Source organism: Odocoileus virginianus, chromosome 12, assembly GCF_023699985.2.
Source record: "Odocoileus virginianus isolate 20LAN1187 ecotype Illinois chromosome 12, Ovbor_1.2, whole genome shotgun sequence".
Classification (NCBI taxonomy): Eukaryota; Metazoa; Chordata; class Mammalia; order Artiodactyla; family Cervidae; genus Odocoileus; species Odocoileus virginianus.
Window position 1 is genome coordinate 40,471,017 of NC_069685.1, and position 16,212 is coordinate 40,487,228.

At 42.8% G+C, this 16,212-nt stretch overlaps 1 protein-coding gene across 6 annotated transcripts in view; it reads right to left on the reverse strand.

The window, feature by feature from the left end:
* Positions 1-8,079: 8,079 nt before the first annotated feature.
* Positions 8,080-16,212, reverse strand: part of GUCY1A1 (guanylate cyclase 1 soluble subunit alpha 1) — a 70,476-nt gene continuing 62,343 nt past the window's right edge. For all 6 annotated transcript variants that reach the window (XM_070474950.1, XM_070474955.1, XM_070474949.1 and 3 more), the window contains one exon: positions 8,080-16,196. In XM_070474950.1, coding sequence (XP_070331051.1) covers positions 15,995-16,196 — 202 coding nt within the window. In that variant the 3' untranslated portion in view covers positions 8,080-15,994. The remainder of the gene's footprint in view (positions 16,197-16,212) is intronic.

Below are 16,212 nucleotides of genomic sequence, written 5' to 3' on the forward strand. Positions count from 1 at the left end.
AAGAAAACCTCATTTTATAGAACCTGTGTTCTTGACAACTACACACAGTTGTCAAGACCATGAATCAAGTCATATTTAGATGCAACAAGGGAAGAAATTTAATGCAAAAGTCCTATAGTTCATGGTAGGATTGCATTAAATTTCATTGTCTTGAGAACTGAGTGTAGTTGTCAAGAACACAGGTTCTAGCATTGAAACACGTCTATTATCTAGGGTGAAACAGATCACCAGCCCAGGTTGGGTGCATGAGACAAGTGCTCGGGCCTGGTGGACTGGGAAGACCCAGAGGGATCGAGTGGAGAGGGAGGTGGGAGGGGGGACTGGGATGGGGAATACATGTAAATCCATGGCTAATTCATTTCAATGTATGACAAAAACTACTGTAATGATGTAATTAGCCTCCAACTAATAAAAATAAATGGAAAAAAAAAGAAAAAAAAAAAAAAGAACACAGGTTCTGTAAAGTGAGGTTTGCTTTGATACAATTCTGCCATAGTACTGCCAGAGATAGCTGTGTGTGTCTCTCTTGCAGATTTAAGAGATGTGAGATCCCCTGGAGTAGGAAATGGCAACCCACTTCAGTATCCTTGCCTGGAAAAATCCATGGACAGAGGAGCCTGGTGGGCTACAGTCCATGGGGTCACAAAGGGCTGGACATGACTGAGTGACTGAGTGCACACACACACACACAATATGGGAGCCTCTAGAGGAAGACTCTTGACACAGCAAACAATCCTTTATCATAATTTTCATAGAGCAGGTTTTGCTATACTAAAGAGTTATTCAAGAATCACAGCTCTAAAACCCACAGAGCTGCAAGGGATGTAAAGTGATAAGGCAGTTTGGGTAGGTTTGTTACCCAATCTAAGCTCATACTGTTGGCCACATGACAGGCCAATAAATCAAGAGACAAGTTGTTGGGGTGAGGATTAGTGACTTTATTTGGACAGCCAGCAAACCCGAGGAGGTGGTGGACTCATGTCCCAAAGAAACATCTTAACCTAAGTTAGAATTCAGGCTTCTTTTATACTAAAACAGGAGGGGGTGTTGTTGGTTATTGCAAACTTCTTGGTGTGGGAATCCCTTGTTCTTGCAGCTGTTCCCTCTAGGTCAGATCAGTGTTCCTGTAAACCTCCAACAAGACAAATGCTATTCTTTGTTCTGCAACATTTAATATAAAAGGGAGTGTTGGGAAATGAAGTGGACTGGTGAAGATTTATCAGCCCAAATGCTGGAGTTGTGACTCAGGGACAGACATTCCTTGATGGGACAGTGATGACAAATGTGCTGAAATTCCCTAGTGATAGCTTTGATCTAGATTATTATGCAAAATAGAACTAAAATAGTCTGATCTGGAAAAGTTAGCATCCTATGCTAACTACATCCAGCTTGCAAACCAACAGGTTAGCTTGCTGCCATCTCAAGAATGCTGATGGAAGACATGAGACTCCTGGGATAGTGGTGAGGACCACAGGTTCCTCACATCAGTGGCAGTAGCCAGAGTGGCCAGTTTCCCAAGTGCCAATTCGCACAGGGGGATACAAAGAGGGCCACACCATGGCTGTGCATGTAGCGGGCTGACTTACAGGCAGGAGTCCTGGACCTAAGGAGCGGAATCCTTTCTGCTAGATGGTCAGCATGCCTCCCTTTGCTTCAGAGGGAGGTGCTATCTCTATTTCTAAGGCAGCTAACAATATACACATCCCTGGAAAGACAGTGTGAACCAAAGGCAGTCAGAGCCTCTGGTCATGAGATGGGCACAAATATAAGGGGACATAGAGAATTGTCTCCCAACAAAATCTACCCCTAGATCCACACCATCGTGGCATTTGGTTTATTTTACAAATATAGCACTTGGATTAATCTGATTGAAAACTGTGCCCAAATCTTTTCAATTTGGCTTAAGCTTCAACTTCATCTCAGTCGTGTCCAACTCTTTGTGCCCCTATAGACTATAGCCCACCAGTCTCCTCTGTCCAGGGGATTTCCCAGGCAAGAATATTGAAGTGGGTTGCCCTTTCCTCCTCCAGGGGATCTTCCCAACCCAGGGATCAAACCAGGGTCTCCTGCCTTGGTAGGCAGATTCTTTACCATCTGACTCCAAGTAGCAGTGAAACCACCCTGCAGGATTGACCCTAATCATGCCTGACCCCTAGGACTCTGGACCCAGCCAGCATTACAAGTCCATCAACCACCAGGCCTGTCTTACAGAGCCAGCCCTCTCCAGCTGGTCCTGTTAGTGATGGCTCAGCCTCCACCAGGACCTCAAGGAGAAAGTCCAGGCAATTTTATCATCATTCCTAAGGTCCCTGACCAGTGAGCTGGGTCTGAGTGCAGTGTCTTCAGGACCTGGGCGGTGTCTCTGACTTCAGCAGCTGACAGCATCCATTCTGCACACGAATCCACTACAGGCCGAGGATCCACTACAGGAGAGGCTGGGAAGACAGGCAGTTGTGCAGGAGTTGCAGGAGCTGGAGCCAGGCCCTGCGGTGCTGATGGAATCAGTCAGTGTAAGGGAAACAGTGATTAGATCACAGTCAGTGTTGTCTGGCAGGAAATGGCAGGCCCAAGAATCAGTACAATTTAAGGCATTTAAAACAGTTTGGAGAGCCACACAGGGCCTGTTCCTTCATGAGAAAGGCTCTGGGCAGCTCTGGAGGACAAAGACCAAGAATATTCTTCCTCTGATGATCTGTGGTCAAGGTGGCCCCTCCCTCGGGACCAGGATCATGGCCCCCTTCTACCCTCGTGAACCTATGACCTGTTTCAATAGCTATGACTCCAGCTTTTTCCCAGTTCTCTCCTAATTTAGCTCATACCATTCATCTGGAAAACTCAGGTACAGGAAAGACAAGGGTCTGTTTTTTGATAAAACTTAGAGACGTGAGTTCTATTCCCCACTCAGGCCTGGGTGAGGCACTGAGCGGGGAATGGACCAGAAGATGCTCTACCAGAAGCTCTTCATCCCTGTGATCTGGAACCTGTCACTCTGGCAAGGGAACCCAAGCAGCTGAACCAAAGCTAAAACTGAACTTTCTAGGTCTTCTTGTTAATATCTGGACTGCCAACAGATTGAAGTATCATGCATTCACAATGCTGTGTTAGTTTCAGCATTGTGTGTGTACAGCACAGTGATTCATATATATTCCTTTTTCAGATTGTTTTCCCTTGTAGTTTACTACGGGATACTGAGTATAGTTCCCTGTGCTATACAGTAGGTCTTTGTTATTTATCTATTTAAATACAGCAATGTGTATCTGCTAATCCCAAACTCCTAATTTATCCCTTCCCAACCCCCTTTCCCCTTTGGTAACCACAGATCTGTTCTCTAGGTCTGTGAGCCAGTTTCTGTTTCATAGATAAGTTCATTTGTGTCATATTTTAGAATCCATGTATAAGTGATAGCATATGATATTTGTCATTCTCTTTCTGACTTCACTTAGTATGCTAATCCCTCGGTCCCTCCATGTTGCTGTAAATGGCATTATTTCATTCTTTTTGTGGCTGAGTAATATTCCATTGTATAAATATGCCACCTCTTCTTTATCCATTCATTTGTCTATGGACATTTAGGTGGCTTCCATGTCTTGGCTATTGTAAACCAAGCTGCTGTGAACATCGGGATGCATGTATATTTTTGGAGTATGGTCTTCTCCAGATATATGCCCAGGAGTGGGATTGCTGGATCATATGGTAGCTCTATTTTTAGCTATTCTTTTTATCCTGTTCATTACCCAGGAAGCAGCTCAGAGAAGGTGATTACTTTCTTCAACCAACTGAAGTCAGTGACATACTTCTTTATTAAGGTGTATAAATCAGGAGAGGTGATGGGGGTGGAGCCAATAGAAATTTTAGTCTATTTTTGAGAAGCTCACTCTCATGGTATGCAGTCCTAGGTGCTTGTGGGTGACAGGAAGCATGGAAAGTCAGCTGAATAACTTGACCATTAGCACACTGCTGAGTGGTTTCCGCATTAAACTACACCATTGTTAGATTATAAATGTTCCCCAAACCCGAAAACAGTATACAGCTTCTTTTCAAGGGCTATAATAACGTGACTTCAGTGAGCTGATCTGCTTGGAACTTCAACATCACAACCTAAAAAGGTGTCAACACTGGTGGTGTCAAAGCCTGATGTGGCCTGTCTGCCAGGATTCGGGAAGGGGTGATGCTCTGAGCCAGTAGGCAGTCTCACCAGGAGACAGGTGGGTCTACCTTTGGCAGGAGTCCCAAGCCTGGCAGGTGGGGGGGATCTCTGAATCTGAGCTATGTTGGGGCCTGACCTACGATAGTGACTATGTTGTGTTTGGTACAATGACACATCCACGTGGTAATGGTGGGACTCTGAGTGATCCAGATTCGTTCATCCCCAGGAGTCCTGTCACTGTCCTTGCAGAGCAGGCCCTTAGTGCAGGCATTTACACGAACGATTCAAACAGCATCAGCAGCTGTGATCCATTTCCACAGTCAGGACTCCAAATAAAGGAGCCTTTAGCCTGGGGGTATATAATTTTTGAAGGACGTAGGACATTAGTATAACCCAAGAATAAGTAAAAATAGAGTAGGACCCTGGGTTTCAGCTCAGCTAATCTGTCAGCAAACCACGCAAAGACGAGTTAGAGGTCTCTGTGCACCAAGGGCTCCACTGAGCCAGTAGCTTTGGGGGGAATAATGATGCCCCCCAATTCTACAGTTGCTGCCTTTTCCTATAAAGCTGAGATGCTGCAGGGTTACACACCTGCATTCTTAAACCATTTCCACTTACTGAGTGAGGCTGTGGGAGCTTCCCACCTTGTTAATCATTGAGACTAAGTCAAGCTGCCCCCAGATGGAAGAGCAGGCCGGAGAGACCAGCAAACTCCTTCTGGTCAGGCATTCGGTTTTGACCAAAGCCTCAGAGCAGCCAATTAGGCTAGACAGTGGCAGTGGGGGGCGGGAGGGGGTTGTCATGGCTGTGAGGGAGGTGACAGGTCTAAACCCCAAGAGGGCCCTCTGTGAAGGCTGATTTCCTCTGCCAGGGGCTCCAGTCACCAATGATCAGACCAGAGTCCTGCAGCCTGAAGACTCAAGATCGTGGGCGCTTGTTTGGTCAGGAGCATCTCCTCAGACATCAGGAATCAAGGAAGCAGGAAAACAGAAAGGTCACTTCCAAGTGGACACTCAGAGCTGTAATAACAGTAGTGGATTAGCCTAAAAGGTCCCAAACACATCGCTTCCCGTGTCCACTATGTGTGTGCATGTATGCTAAATCGCTGTCATGTCCAGCTCTTTGTGACCCTATAGGCTGTAGCCCGTCAGGCTCCTCTGGCCATGGGATTCTCCAGGCAAGAATACTGGAGTGGGTTGCCATGCCCTCCTCCAGGGGATCTTCCTCACCCAGGGATCGAAGCTATATCTCCCATATCTCCTGAATTGGCAGGCGGGTTCTTTACAACTAGCATCACTTAGCCTAAATCCCATTAATGTAATTCACACGCCCCATCTCACCAGGGAATGAGCTAGGATGTGACTTGTAAACATAAGTCATAACATTTCAGTTCCCTCCTCCCTTCTCACCCCTCCTACCCAATATTCAGGTGAGTGCTCATGACCTGTGATCCCATCCCGGGGCAGAGAGACCTTGACTTCATCCCTGTCTTTCTCCTTAAAGCCGCTGAGGCCTGAGTAGGAGAGGTCAGGGAATGCAGGGTGGGGGGCAGATGGAAGGTGGTTCCCACCAGCTAAGTGAGGAGCCTTCACATTTAATTTGGAGGCAGATCATGGCTCAGCAAAGTGAACGTCCAATGTTGGGGCCCAACACCCTGGAGCAGAAGTTGGGGTCCTTGGGCTCACATCGTCCATCTCAGCCTGGGGACCGTGGGCTCGGCAGACTTTGCAACATTGAATTCCAGCTGGGGGTGTGGGGCTCGCTCACTCCAGCTGATGAGAGCTCCACTTGCAAGGCAGCAACTTCTTTTTAAGGAGATTACTTTAATCTGGGGTGTGTGTTGCCCTATTTCCAAGAAAATATCCTTAAATTCTTTCCCAGCTGACATGTGAGGCCTAGGGTGTCTTCCAGGGCTGTGGGTGTCATTTCCATCACTTGTTGGAGCCAGTCTCTCCAGTCACATTAATCAGCATTGTAACCCAATTGAGGGCACAAAAGGTTCAAATACATGTCCAAGCCTACATGAGTTTTCTGGGGCTGCTGCCGAAACAAGTATCCAGGTGCTTAACAGCAGAAATTTACCGTCTCCCAGCCCAGGAGATGAGAAGTCCAAAACCAAGGTGTCAGCAGCTTGGTTCCTTCTGACAGCTGTGAGAACTGCCTGTTCCCGTGCCTCTCACATAGCCTCTGGTGATTCTGGCAATAATTTGTATTCTTTGACTTGTAAAAGCATCACTTCGTTCTCTGCCTTCATACTCATATGGGTTCTCCTAGTGTCTCTCTGTTCAGATTTCTCCTTTCTCTAAGAACACCAATCATGTGGATTAGGGATCTAGTCTATCTGCCCCATGTGACCTCATCACAACTAATTACACCTGCTCTGACGCTATTCCCAAATAGGGACCAGGGACTTCAACATATGGATTTTGGGGGGACACAGTTCACCCCACAGCCTTCTCAGTGTTTCCATGGGAGTCTGTGTTGTTTCCATGAGATTTCTCAGGGAAATCTCCCCCAAAGAACCAAGGTCACTTATGGCAGCCAGGACTACTGAAAAATTTCATCAATCCTGACTGTAATTTCTGCAAAGATCTGCGGTTCGTGTAAAAGTCTGTCAGGAGACCTAAACCTAAGAGTTCCCAGGAGTTGCATTCTTCCCTAACAGGCACGATGCTTCCAACACAGCACACGCACCTCACAAGTGAACTAGCCAGTGTTTCAGTGATTCATCTGGTTTCCGCTCACAGGGCATGTGGATCGTCTTCCTTTGCGTTGAGTGTGAACGTCCATTTCCATGAATGTGGTCTGAAGAGGCTGGAACCTTGCTCTAGTCTAGGACTGTTCTTAGTACTGGTTATGGTGACAATGTGGACTTGAGCTGGCAGCCTGACTGGGGAGAAAGTCCTCACCCAGAGGAGTGTTGCAGCAACCAAGTCACTGTTGAGACAACTGAACTTGAACCTCCTGCCTGGTACTTGACATGAGACTCCCCACAAGCCTTCCTCACTAGCTGACAACAGACGAACACTTATCACCCCGTGGAACACACAACTTGGTCATCATCATTGCTACCACATCCCATGGACTCTCCCTTCAAGTCCTGTTGATCAGCCCACAGGACGCTCACCTACCCTCTTCCAGGAAGCCACATTTTCCATCAGCCTCCCATCCTCACTGCCAAACTGTCAAGACTACAAAGAGTAAGATTTTACTCTACTTGTGAGTTAACAGGTTAAACTGCCATGGTTTCATGAATTCTGGAAGAAGACACACGCATTTCTCTGGGCCAGGGACAGAAGACTTCATGGCTCACAGTGATGCCAGCAGACAAAGAGAATCAGAGTGTCTTGTCCTGGCTTCCCGCCCCCAACCCCATTTCCACAAGACAATGTGATCTCTGCATGCAGTGGTTTGAGTTATAGGACAGAAACCCCCAGTTTAGGAACACAAACGTTTTATAATGGGTAGTAACTGTGCCTGCCTTTTGCTCTGCAGGAAGGCATTACTGCTATTTTCTAAGTGTGCTTGTACAAACATCCTTGAAAAGATCATGTAGAATGAAGGCAGTCAGTCCTATTTCTCTACAAAATGCAAGAGAGTGATGGAAACACATCTAGCAGCATGCGACCAGGACAAACTGACCCAGAGCTGGTGCTACTAACCATTACACTGCACTCGGATAAGCTGAGCAGTTTTAGTCTTAAATTTAAGGTTCTTCTCTTTTTAAAAAAGATTTTATTTGTGATTTGAAAAACTTGAATATGAGTTTTGTCAGAAATAGGAGTTTTACATACCTAAAGAAATATATTTAGGTCATACTAGTAGTATGGGCTTTTCCTTGGTCTGAAACAGCAAGACCCACAAGAAAACAAAAGTATTAAATATTGTTTTTGCTTAATTCGACAGTTCATTTTCTTTTTAAACAGAACTCATTTAACATTTTAAGATTTTTATTTAACACTTTTATTACAATATTTATGTGGCAGCAATATTTAACAAGCTTCTGAGACACAGGATAAATTTCTGATAGATTTTGCAACTCTGCCAGAAGTAGAACTCAAAATAAATGTGTTATTTAAAACAACTGTGAAAGTAATAATAAAAGAAGTGTTGTTAGTATTAAGGAGGTTTTCAGTGCAAGGCTCAGTGGCTCTCCTATTTCACATAGAGAACAATGAAAAGAAGTACTTAAACCAGAAAAAAATTGCTAGATACTTAGAGCAATGCACAGTTACCAATAGCTTGAGAAAATACATATGTATTTAATATGTTTAATATTTGCCAAAAAGAAAACTTTAGTTGCTCATATGTGAAACCCCATAAATCATTCCACAGAACCAAGAGTGAAAGAAATTATTCCCTTTGTGTTTCAAAAATCAACTGGTCACATCTAAGCCAAAATTCACAGACTTCTGGTTCTTCATTCTCCTCTCATTCCAAATAGGACTTGCTATTTTCGCCCTTCTAGATAATAAGTTCTTAGTCTGAGGGTCTCTGCTACCCCACTGGGGTGGCCCAGGAGTAGAATCCAAGGAATCCCCAAACCTCTGGAAATTCACATCACTCTTGGGGTATAAGAGCATGTGCACATGCTTGGGAGGGTGATGGTCTTTTCTCTTTTATCCAGTTCTCAAAGTGATTTGTGACTCAGTCAAAGTGGAGACCCACCAGCCTGTTGTAACAGTTTTCAGAGTAAAATATAAAGACAATTCACTAGGGTAAGTGAAGAAAATAGTATAATTTCTATTTATTTTCATGCTCTTTTAAAGATAAGCTTCTTATTATATTTAGTATATCAGATTGAGAACAGCATATTACATTAATCATAAATATTAACAATACATATATGACAACATGTATTTTTATGGATTCATAATATATTGTCAGTTTACTAAAAACTGTATTAATACCAATGGTGTACCAAATCCAAAACGTTGGAGAACGCTGCTTGAAATTAGTGACTATCAAGCTGTGTCATAGGATTCTGCAGGGCATCTCTAAATTACATGTAGGAGGAGGTGAAGGAACAGAACATTCTCAAATACTAATATATTTTTATCCACTTCAATTTTCCAAGATACAATTTATTTGGGGAAGCAGGCAGCTCACTATGATTGAACAACCTCACTGGCCACCAGTGCTTCCAAAGGCACAGAATTTCTTGAGCCTCGTCACTGTGACTTCCCAAAAGGCTTCAGCTCTACCTTCTTCTTGGGTATGCAATGTGTTGGAGTGTCCACCTTCTACAACAGCACCTTTGTTTTGCTTTTCTTTGCTTTAGTTTCCCCCAAGACTACCTCATTGCTCTTTCTTCAGTACAGATGGATTTGGCAACATTTCAGACTAAACAAACATCTTAGCTGACAGTTTGATTTGGGCATTATGCAAAGTCCTTTTCTGCCAAGTGATTTTCTTCCCAATCTGTAAGGTTTGGTTGCAATTTAATATTTTGACGTGAAATATTTGAAAAAACTGAAAGGCGGCAGACCTTTATCGCAAATCTTCTACCAAAATTTCTGAGATTAAGTCCTAGATCTGCAACTTAAATGTCATCCCAATTTCTATCCCATCTCCCTGACACTAAATTTATTATGATGAAAAAGATTTTGCATTGATAAGAAAAGAAGCTTGGCTTTTAGGATATCATTTTTTTTTTTTTTTGCTTAGTTTTTTTTTTAATTTGGAATCTATGCATTAATGAAACCTATTTTTTTTTTTTTGCAGGCACAGAATGCAGGAAGAATATTAATAGTTTTAGAGGTAAAAGTGTGTGGATTGTGTGAGCTGGTCAAAACAGATGCCTGTGTGACAGGTCAAGGGCAAAGCTGCTTCAGGAGAAATATAGGTGGCACTAAAGTGTAGAATGTTACAAGAGTGCACATCACCAAGTGAGTGCACATCACCAACACCATAAAAGAAGCATTTAAAGGGAGCCACACTTCGCCTACAATCTGGAATCAAACACGCAAAAAGCAGGAGACTGAAGGCAACCGGACTGCAAAGGGCTAATCACTTCCAGAAGCTCCCCGCCTCTCACACTGGGAGGGATTCCTCCCCCTTCTCAGGAGAGAACACAAGAGTTTTCCCAGGACTGGAGCCGAATTCCCACAGAGACTGCAACACTATAAAATCTGCTGAATAAAGCAAACTGTCCCTGCTTTTAGCTTCTGCTTAGACCCAAAGGATTGCACTTCCCTAGCATCTCTGCAGCAGTCTCTGCAGGTTTGCTCTTTCAGCAGATGATAAGTCCATCTTGACAGGCTTTGCAAGGCCTCTGGCCGGACTCCCCCCACCTACCACCCTCCCCCTTCACATGCGCCTCATCTGTCAACCTTTACCCTGCAAACCCTCCTTTACTTAACTGTCCCCAAGGGAAACACACTCAAGCCCACAATCAGGCACAGACAAGCTCCTTGTTTCATGGTTCAGGGAAGGGCAGTACCCAATGACACCACCCTGACAAATACCCATGAGAGAGTCCTTTCCTCTGAGGAGTAACGACTCATCCAGGTAAAACCCACGCACTTACAGCCAGGATAATCCACTAACCCATTCTCTTTGGGACGGTTACCTGTCATTTTAGCAGAGACGTGAGCGTGTCTTTCCAGCATTACACAGCCTAGACAGCATTCGGGCTCTGCTCTAGTGCTCTCAGGGGTGGGGATGGGGGCGTGTGTGCCCCCCAGTCAATCCTACCTTCATTCCCCCTTACCTTGCCCAGCAGCCTGCTGTGTCCACAACTGCTCCTCACCTCACCATAGCTGCCCTGGAGGGTCTGGCCATGTCACGAACAGGTAATTTGGAGAAAAGTTTAGTAGTAAGAAAAAAACTGCTGGAGCAACCATTCCTTCTTTCCCACCAAAGGGTGTGAAGGACAAGTGAAAGTGACATGAAATTTCCAGGCCAGGCATCCCAGCTTTGTGTTCATACTCGTGGTCCTGCATCACTTTCTTCTGAGATACAGATGGATGCTCATTTAGTCATCTGCACAGGTAAATTCCATCCTCATCCACGCTGCTCCTGGCATGCTTGCACAGACTCACATCTCAGCATCACATTCCTTCCTTTTGCGCTTGAAGTGGTTTGAAAACTGCTGGGGAGGGAGGCAGAAGCCAATGGTCTGCTTGTTGTGCTTCTTTCTTTTCTTTTTAAGCCATTTTGAACAAACAGTTCTATGGAGATGAATATTAACTAATAATAACGATGATTAACAATCATAGTCACTCTGACAGATGGTCTTTCTGTCCTTTCTCTCCTCCCCCACCCACCAGCTCATTCCAGGCACCTGAGGATGCAAAGTGCACCCTACATCACAAGCCTCTGTGTTGGTGTGGACACGTGCACTTGCCTGGCAGTCCTTCCCCTCGGCCTGATGAACTACGTCTTCGAAGACCAAGACCTTTCTACAGGCACTGAGTCTCCTACTTTGGGTTCCACGGCGTTTTGTGATTATTTTTCTTATGTTCACCACCTAATTTTCTTTCTTGATAAAAGAGGCCTTACTTGGAATTCCAAAAACAGCATTATATGTTTCTGGCACATAGCAGTCATTCAGTAAAAGATGAACAAATACATGAAATGAGTTTCTTCAGTGCCAGGTTCAAAAACTGTGTTTTCTTAGGAAGTACGGATGGGACGAGAAAGAGAAGGAAAAATGGGAACAGATCTTTGAACTCTATGTATTTCACTTTGCAGATATCTCTGGGAGACGTCAACGGAACTCTATGCTCACTTGAGAACTACATGTGCCAAGCGAATTTATTCTGTGTACTGGACACAAAATAATGGGCCAAGAAGTCATGGAAACAACAGAACAGAACAGCTCCTGGAATTCTTAGGAGGAATAGGCATCTGGGGACTCAAATTGTATTACAGAACAGTTGACTTGGCAGTAAAATTCATCCCTCAACCCTGTCAGAGACCCTCTGTGTCCACTCTTTTCTCCATTCTCAACGCCACGCCAGTCTCAAGCCTCCGTCTTGGTCCCTCCCTTTCCTCGTGAACTCACCCTCAGGCTCTGTCCCTGGGCACCTTCAGTGATACGGACCTGAATGTGTCTCTGACAAGCACATACTCTAGAATTGATAAGGCAGAGATGAGAAAGGGATTCTTCAAAGTATTTAGCATCCAAGTTGCAGATTTTGAGCACATCCGTCACGGAAATGTTGTGTGTACATCTGGTTATGTAGCATCCCACAGTTAAGGAGCCTTTGCACACTAGGCTAGGTAATCTATAACAGGTGATTGAATGTTTTTGAGAAAACACATTTTAGTAACTTTTTCTTTGGGTAAAATATCAAACTTATGGAAAGATTGCAGGAATAGTACAAGGAATTCCCATGTAGCTTTCACTCAGATTGCTTACATTTCCCTCAGATTTTTCCAACAGAATCTGGTCAACAGAATATGCTGGTCATAGCAAATACCCTCATCCAACAATACAAGGACAACTCCATACCTGGATATCACCAGATGGTCAATACTGAAATCAGATTGAGTGTATTATTTGCAGTCAAAGATGGAGAAGCTCTATACAGTCAGCAAAAACAAGAAAGACCTGGGGCTGATTGTGGCTCAGATCATGAGCTCCATATTGCAAAAATTCAGTCTTAAACTGAAGAAAGTAGGGAAAACCACTAGGCCATTCAGGTACGACCTAAATCAAATCCTTTATGATGATACAGTGGAGGTGATGAAGATTCAAGAGATTAGATCTGGTAGACAGAGTGCCTAAAGATCAGATCACCAGCCCAGGTTGGATGCATGAGACAAGTGCTCAGACCTGGTTGCACTGGGAAGACCCAGAGGGAGCGGGTAGAGAGGGAGGTGGGAGGGAGGATCGGGATGGGGAATACATGTAAATCCATGGCTAATTCATTTCAATGTATGACAAAAACCACTACAATACTATAAAGTAATTAGCCTCCAACTAAGAAAAATAAATGAAAAAAAAAAAAAAAAAGAACTGTGGATGGAGGTTTGTAACACTGTAGTGGAGGCAGTGACCAAACTCATCCCAAAGAAGAGGAAATGCAAGAAGACAAAGTGGTTGTCTGAGGATTCTTTACAAAAATAGCTGAGGAAAGAAGGGAAGCAAATAGCAAGGAGAAAGGGAAAGATATACCCAACTGAAAGCAGAGTTTCAGAGAACAGCAAGGAGAGATAAGAAGGCCTATTTAAGTGAAAAATGCAAAGAAATAGAGGAAAACAATAGAATAGGAAAGACTAGAGATCTCAAGAAAATTGGAGATATCAAGGGAACATTTCATGCAAGGATGGGCACAATAAAAGACAGAAACAGTAACGACCTAACAGAAGCATAAAAGATTAAGAAGAGGTGGCAAGAATACACAGAAAAACTATACAAAAAAACAAAAAAGATCTTAATGACTCAGATAACCACTATGGTGTGGTCATTCATCTGGAGTCAGACATCCTGGAGTGTGAGGTCAAGTGGGACTTAGGAAGTAACAGTACAAATAAAACTAGTGGAGGTGATGGAATTCCAGCTGAACGATTTCAAATCTGAAAAGATGATGCTGTGAAAGTGCTGCACTCAATATGTCAGTAAATTTGGAAAACTCAGCAGTGGCCACAGGACTGGAAAAGGTCAGTTCTCATTTCAATCCCAAAGAAAGGCAATGCCAAAGAATGTTCAAAGGTATGATGCTGAAGCTGAAGCTCCAATACTTTGGCCACCTGATGCAATAAGTCGACTCATTGGAAAAGACCCTAATGCTGGGAAAGATTGAAGGCAAAAGGAGAAGAGGGCAGCAGAGGATGAGATGATTGGAGAGCATCACTGACTCAATGAACATGAATTTGAGCAAATTCCAGGAGATAGTGGAGGACAGAGGAGCATGGCATGTTGCAGTCCACGGGGCTGTAAAGAGTTGGACACGACTTAGCGACTGAACAACAGATTGTTTCTATTTTCCTTCACTGGTTCTGTGTGTGTACATGTGTTTATACACACACGCAGAGAATATTTTTTGAATTCCAATTAATTTACAACTTTTGGAACATAAATTGTTAGCAAATTTGAGTCTGCTTAAACAGGTGATAAATAACACACATTTTATGGTTTTTAATTTCCCTTAATTTCTAATATTTTCCTTGTAATAAGAACTCAGTTCCAGAAATAAAAATATATTTAAGTCTTGATTTTACTTTTAAATACTTTTATTAACTTCATATGCTTGTAAGATTATAACTATATTTTCCCAAGTCCTGTGGTAGTCCCCAGTAATAGGATTGACATTTAATGAGCCACATCAGTGCTTCAAGACACAGGATCATTATTGAGTAAATAATAATTATTGTAACATATATAATAATACACAGGGATGCTAAGAGACCTATCAGAAATTATTGGTATTCCTGAGGTCGCCATGGACTAGCCTGGGGACCAATGGAGAGAATTTTTAAATTTTTAAGCTGAGTTACTTCTCAGATCTACAAATAAGTGTTTGCTGTATCTATAGCTCTGCTAATAGTGACTTAAACACTTTTATGCTCCTCTTTCTCTAGCTTTGAAGCTGTATTCATTTAAAAATCAGATCTTATCTCCAACCAAACTCTGTATGTTATTTAGTTCAGCAGAGATCTTAGACTAACATCACTAAAAATAAATGTTTATGTTCCAGAAAAATGTTTTGAAAGTTCCAGAATGAAATCACAGCATCATTTTCTTCATCAACATTAACATTCCCTTTAAAAATATCATTGAGTTATTTCACTAGAATAAAATATTCACAGATGTGTACTTAAGACAAAAGCTTGATTCTCAGGACATATATACACACCAAAGTGCTCAACACAAATACTTAAAAATAAGCTATCAGCAAAAAAGTACAAGTCTTATTTCCGACTTCTGAACTTAGACTTTCCTAATGCAACAACTTTCTGTGGCTCAGCCTGGCAATGGAGGGTGTCTGCTGAAATAGGTCCAAATTACTCCTGTGTGTGTAACTACTTCACTTCTGACTTTATGGCTCACTCCCTGAATGCTGCCTTTACTCCACGCTGCTTCAGTTAAAGTAAATCATAACGATATTATTGCATGTTAATATAGGCCATAATCCTCTTTTACCCTGAAGATGACACAAAAATGAATTAATAGAAATGAAATTGCTATTATGAATTAAAATAGCCTTTACCATGTATAGACTTTTAAAAATGTCAAAAAAGGAAATACTTATTTTTATGACATATTATGTTGTAGAGAATATTTTTATAAAATCATCTTGATATTTACAGGAGAACTACTTTAGATTCATATTGCATCTAACCCATAATGGCTTATTTTGTTTAAGAAAAGGAAAAAGAAAAAAGTGCAACAGGAAAAAAAAAATCTATCTTATTATATATGCTAACTGTTAAATGAGGAAATGGAACAAAATGTACAGTTGAAAGGTTCAAAGAGCTTATGGTATCAAGACTATCATTTCTATTCAAAAAGCGCTTTTAAGGCAACCGGCACTACCACAAGCAGCTTAATAACCAGGGCAGGATATGCAGACAGCTCACCAGGTGGTACAGGTCACTACATTACCTGATTTATGTACAAGGTGCTGAGTTCTGAGTACAGGTAATAAGTGATTCTTATATAACAGAAATATCTCCTCAAAGTCACTTTTTGAGGTTTCTTTGTTTTTCACTGAAAATTTGAATATTGAAGTGAATACATTTTTGTCATGTTAAGTGGAAGGAAAAGTAGATAGTGACTTGGCTCCTGAAATGTTAATACTGGTCCTCAGCTCAACACCATACCAGTGTGCTCTCAGAGGGTCCACTCACGTTCCAAGGAGTCAGACCCCAAAGGTTAACAATCAGGTGTGAGTTTGGTTAATCTATTCCTGATGCTTTGCCTAAAAAATTGGCATTGGCTTCCTCAACATCTTTTTTCTGGAACCATGGCTTTGAAGTTGTTCCTTGCTGATACGCTTCCAGAAAATGACAGATCCCAGGAATGTCACTAGGAAAGTTTGGTGGAAGTTCTTCCCTTGATCGAGGTGTAAACACAAAACCAGGACAGTCTTTGAGTAATCTGGAAAGATTAAAAG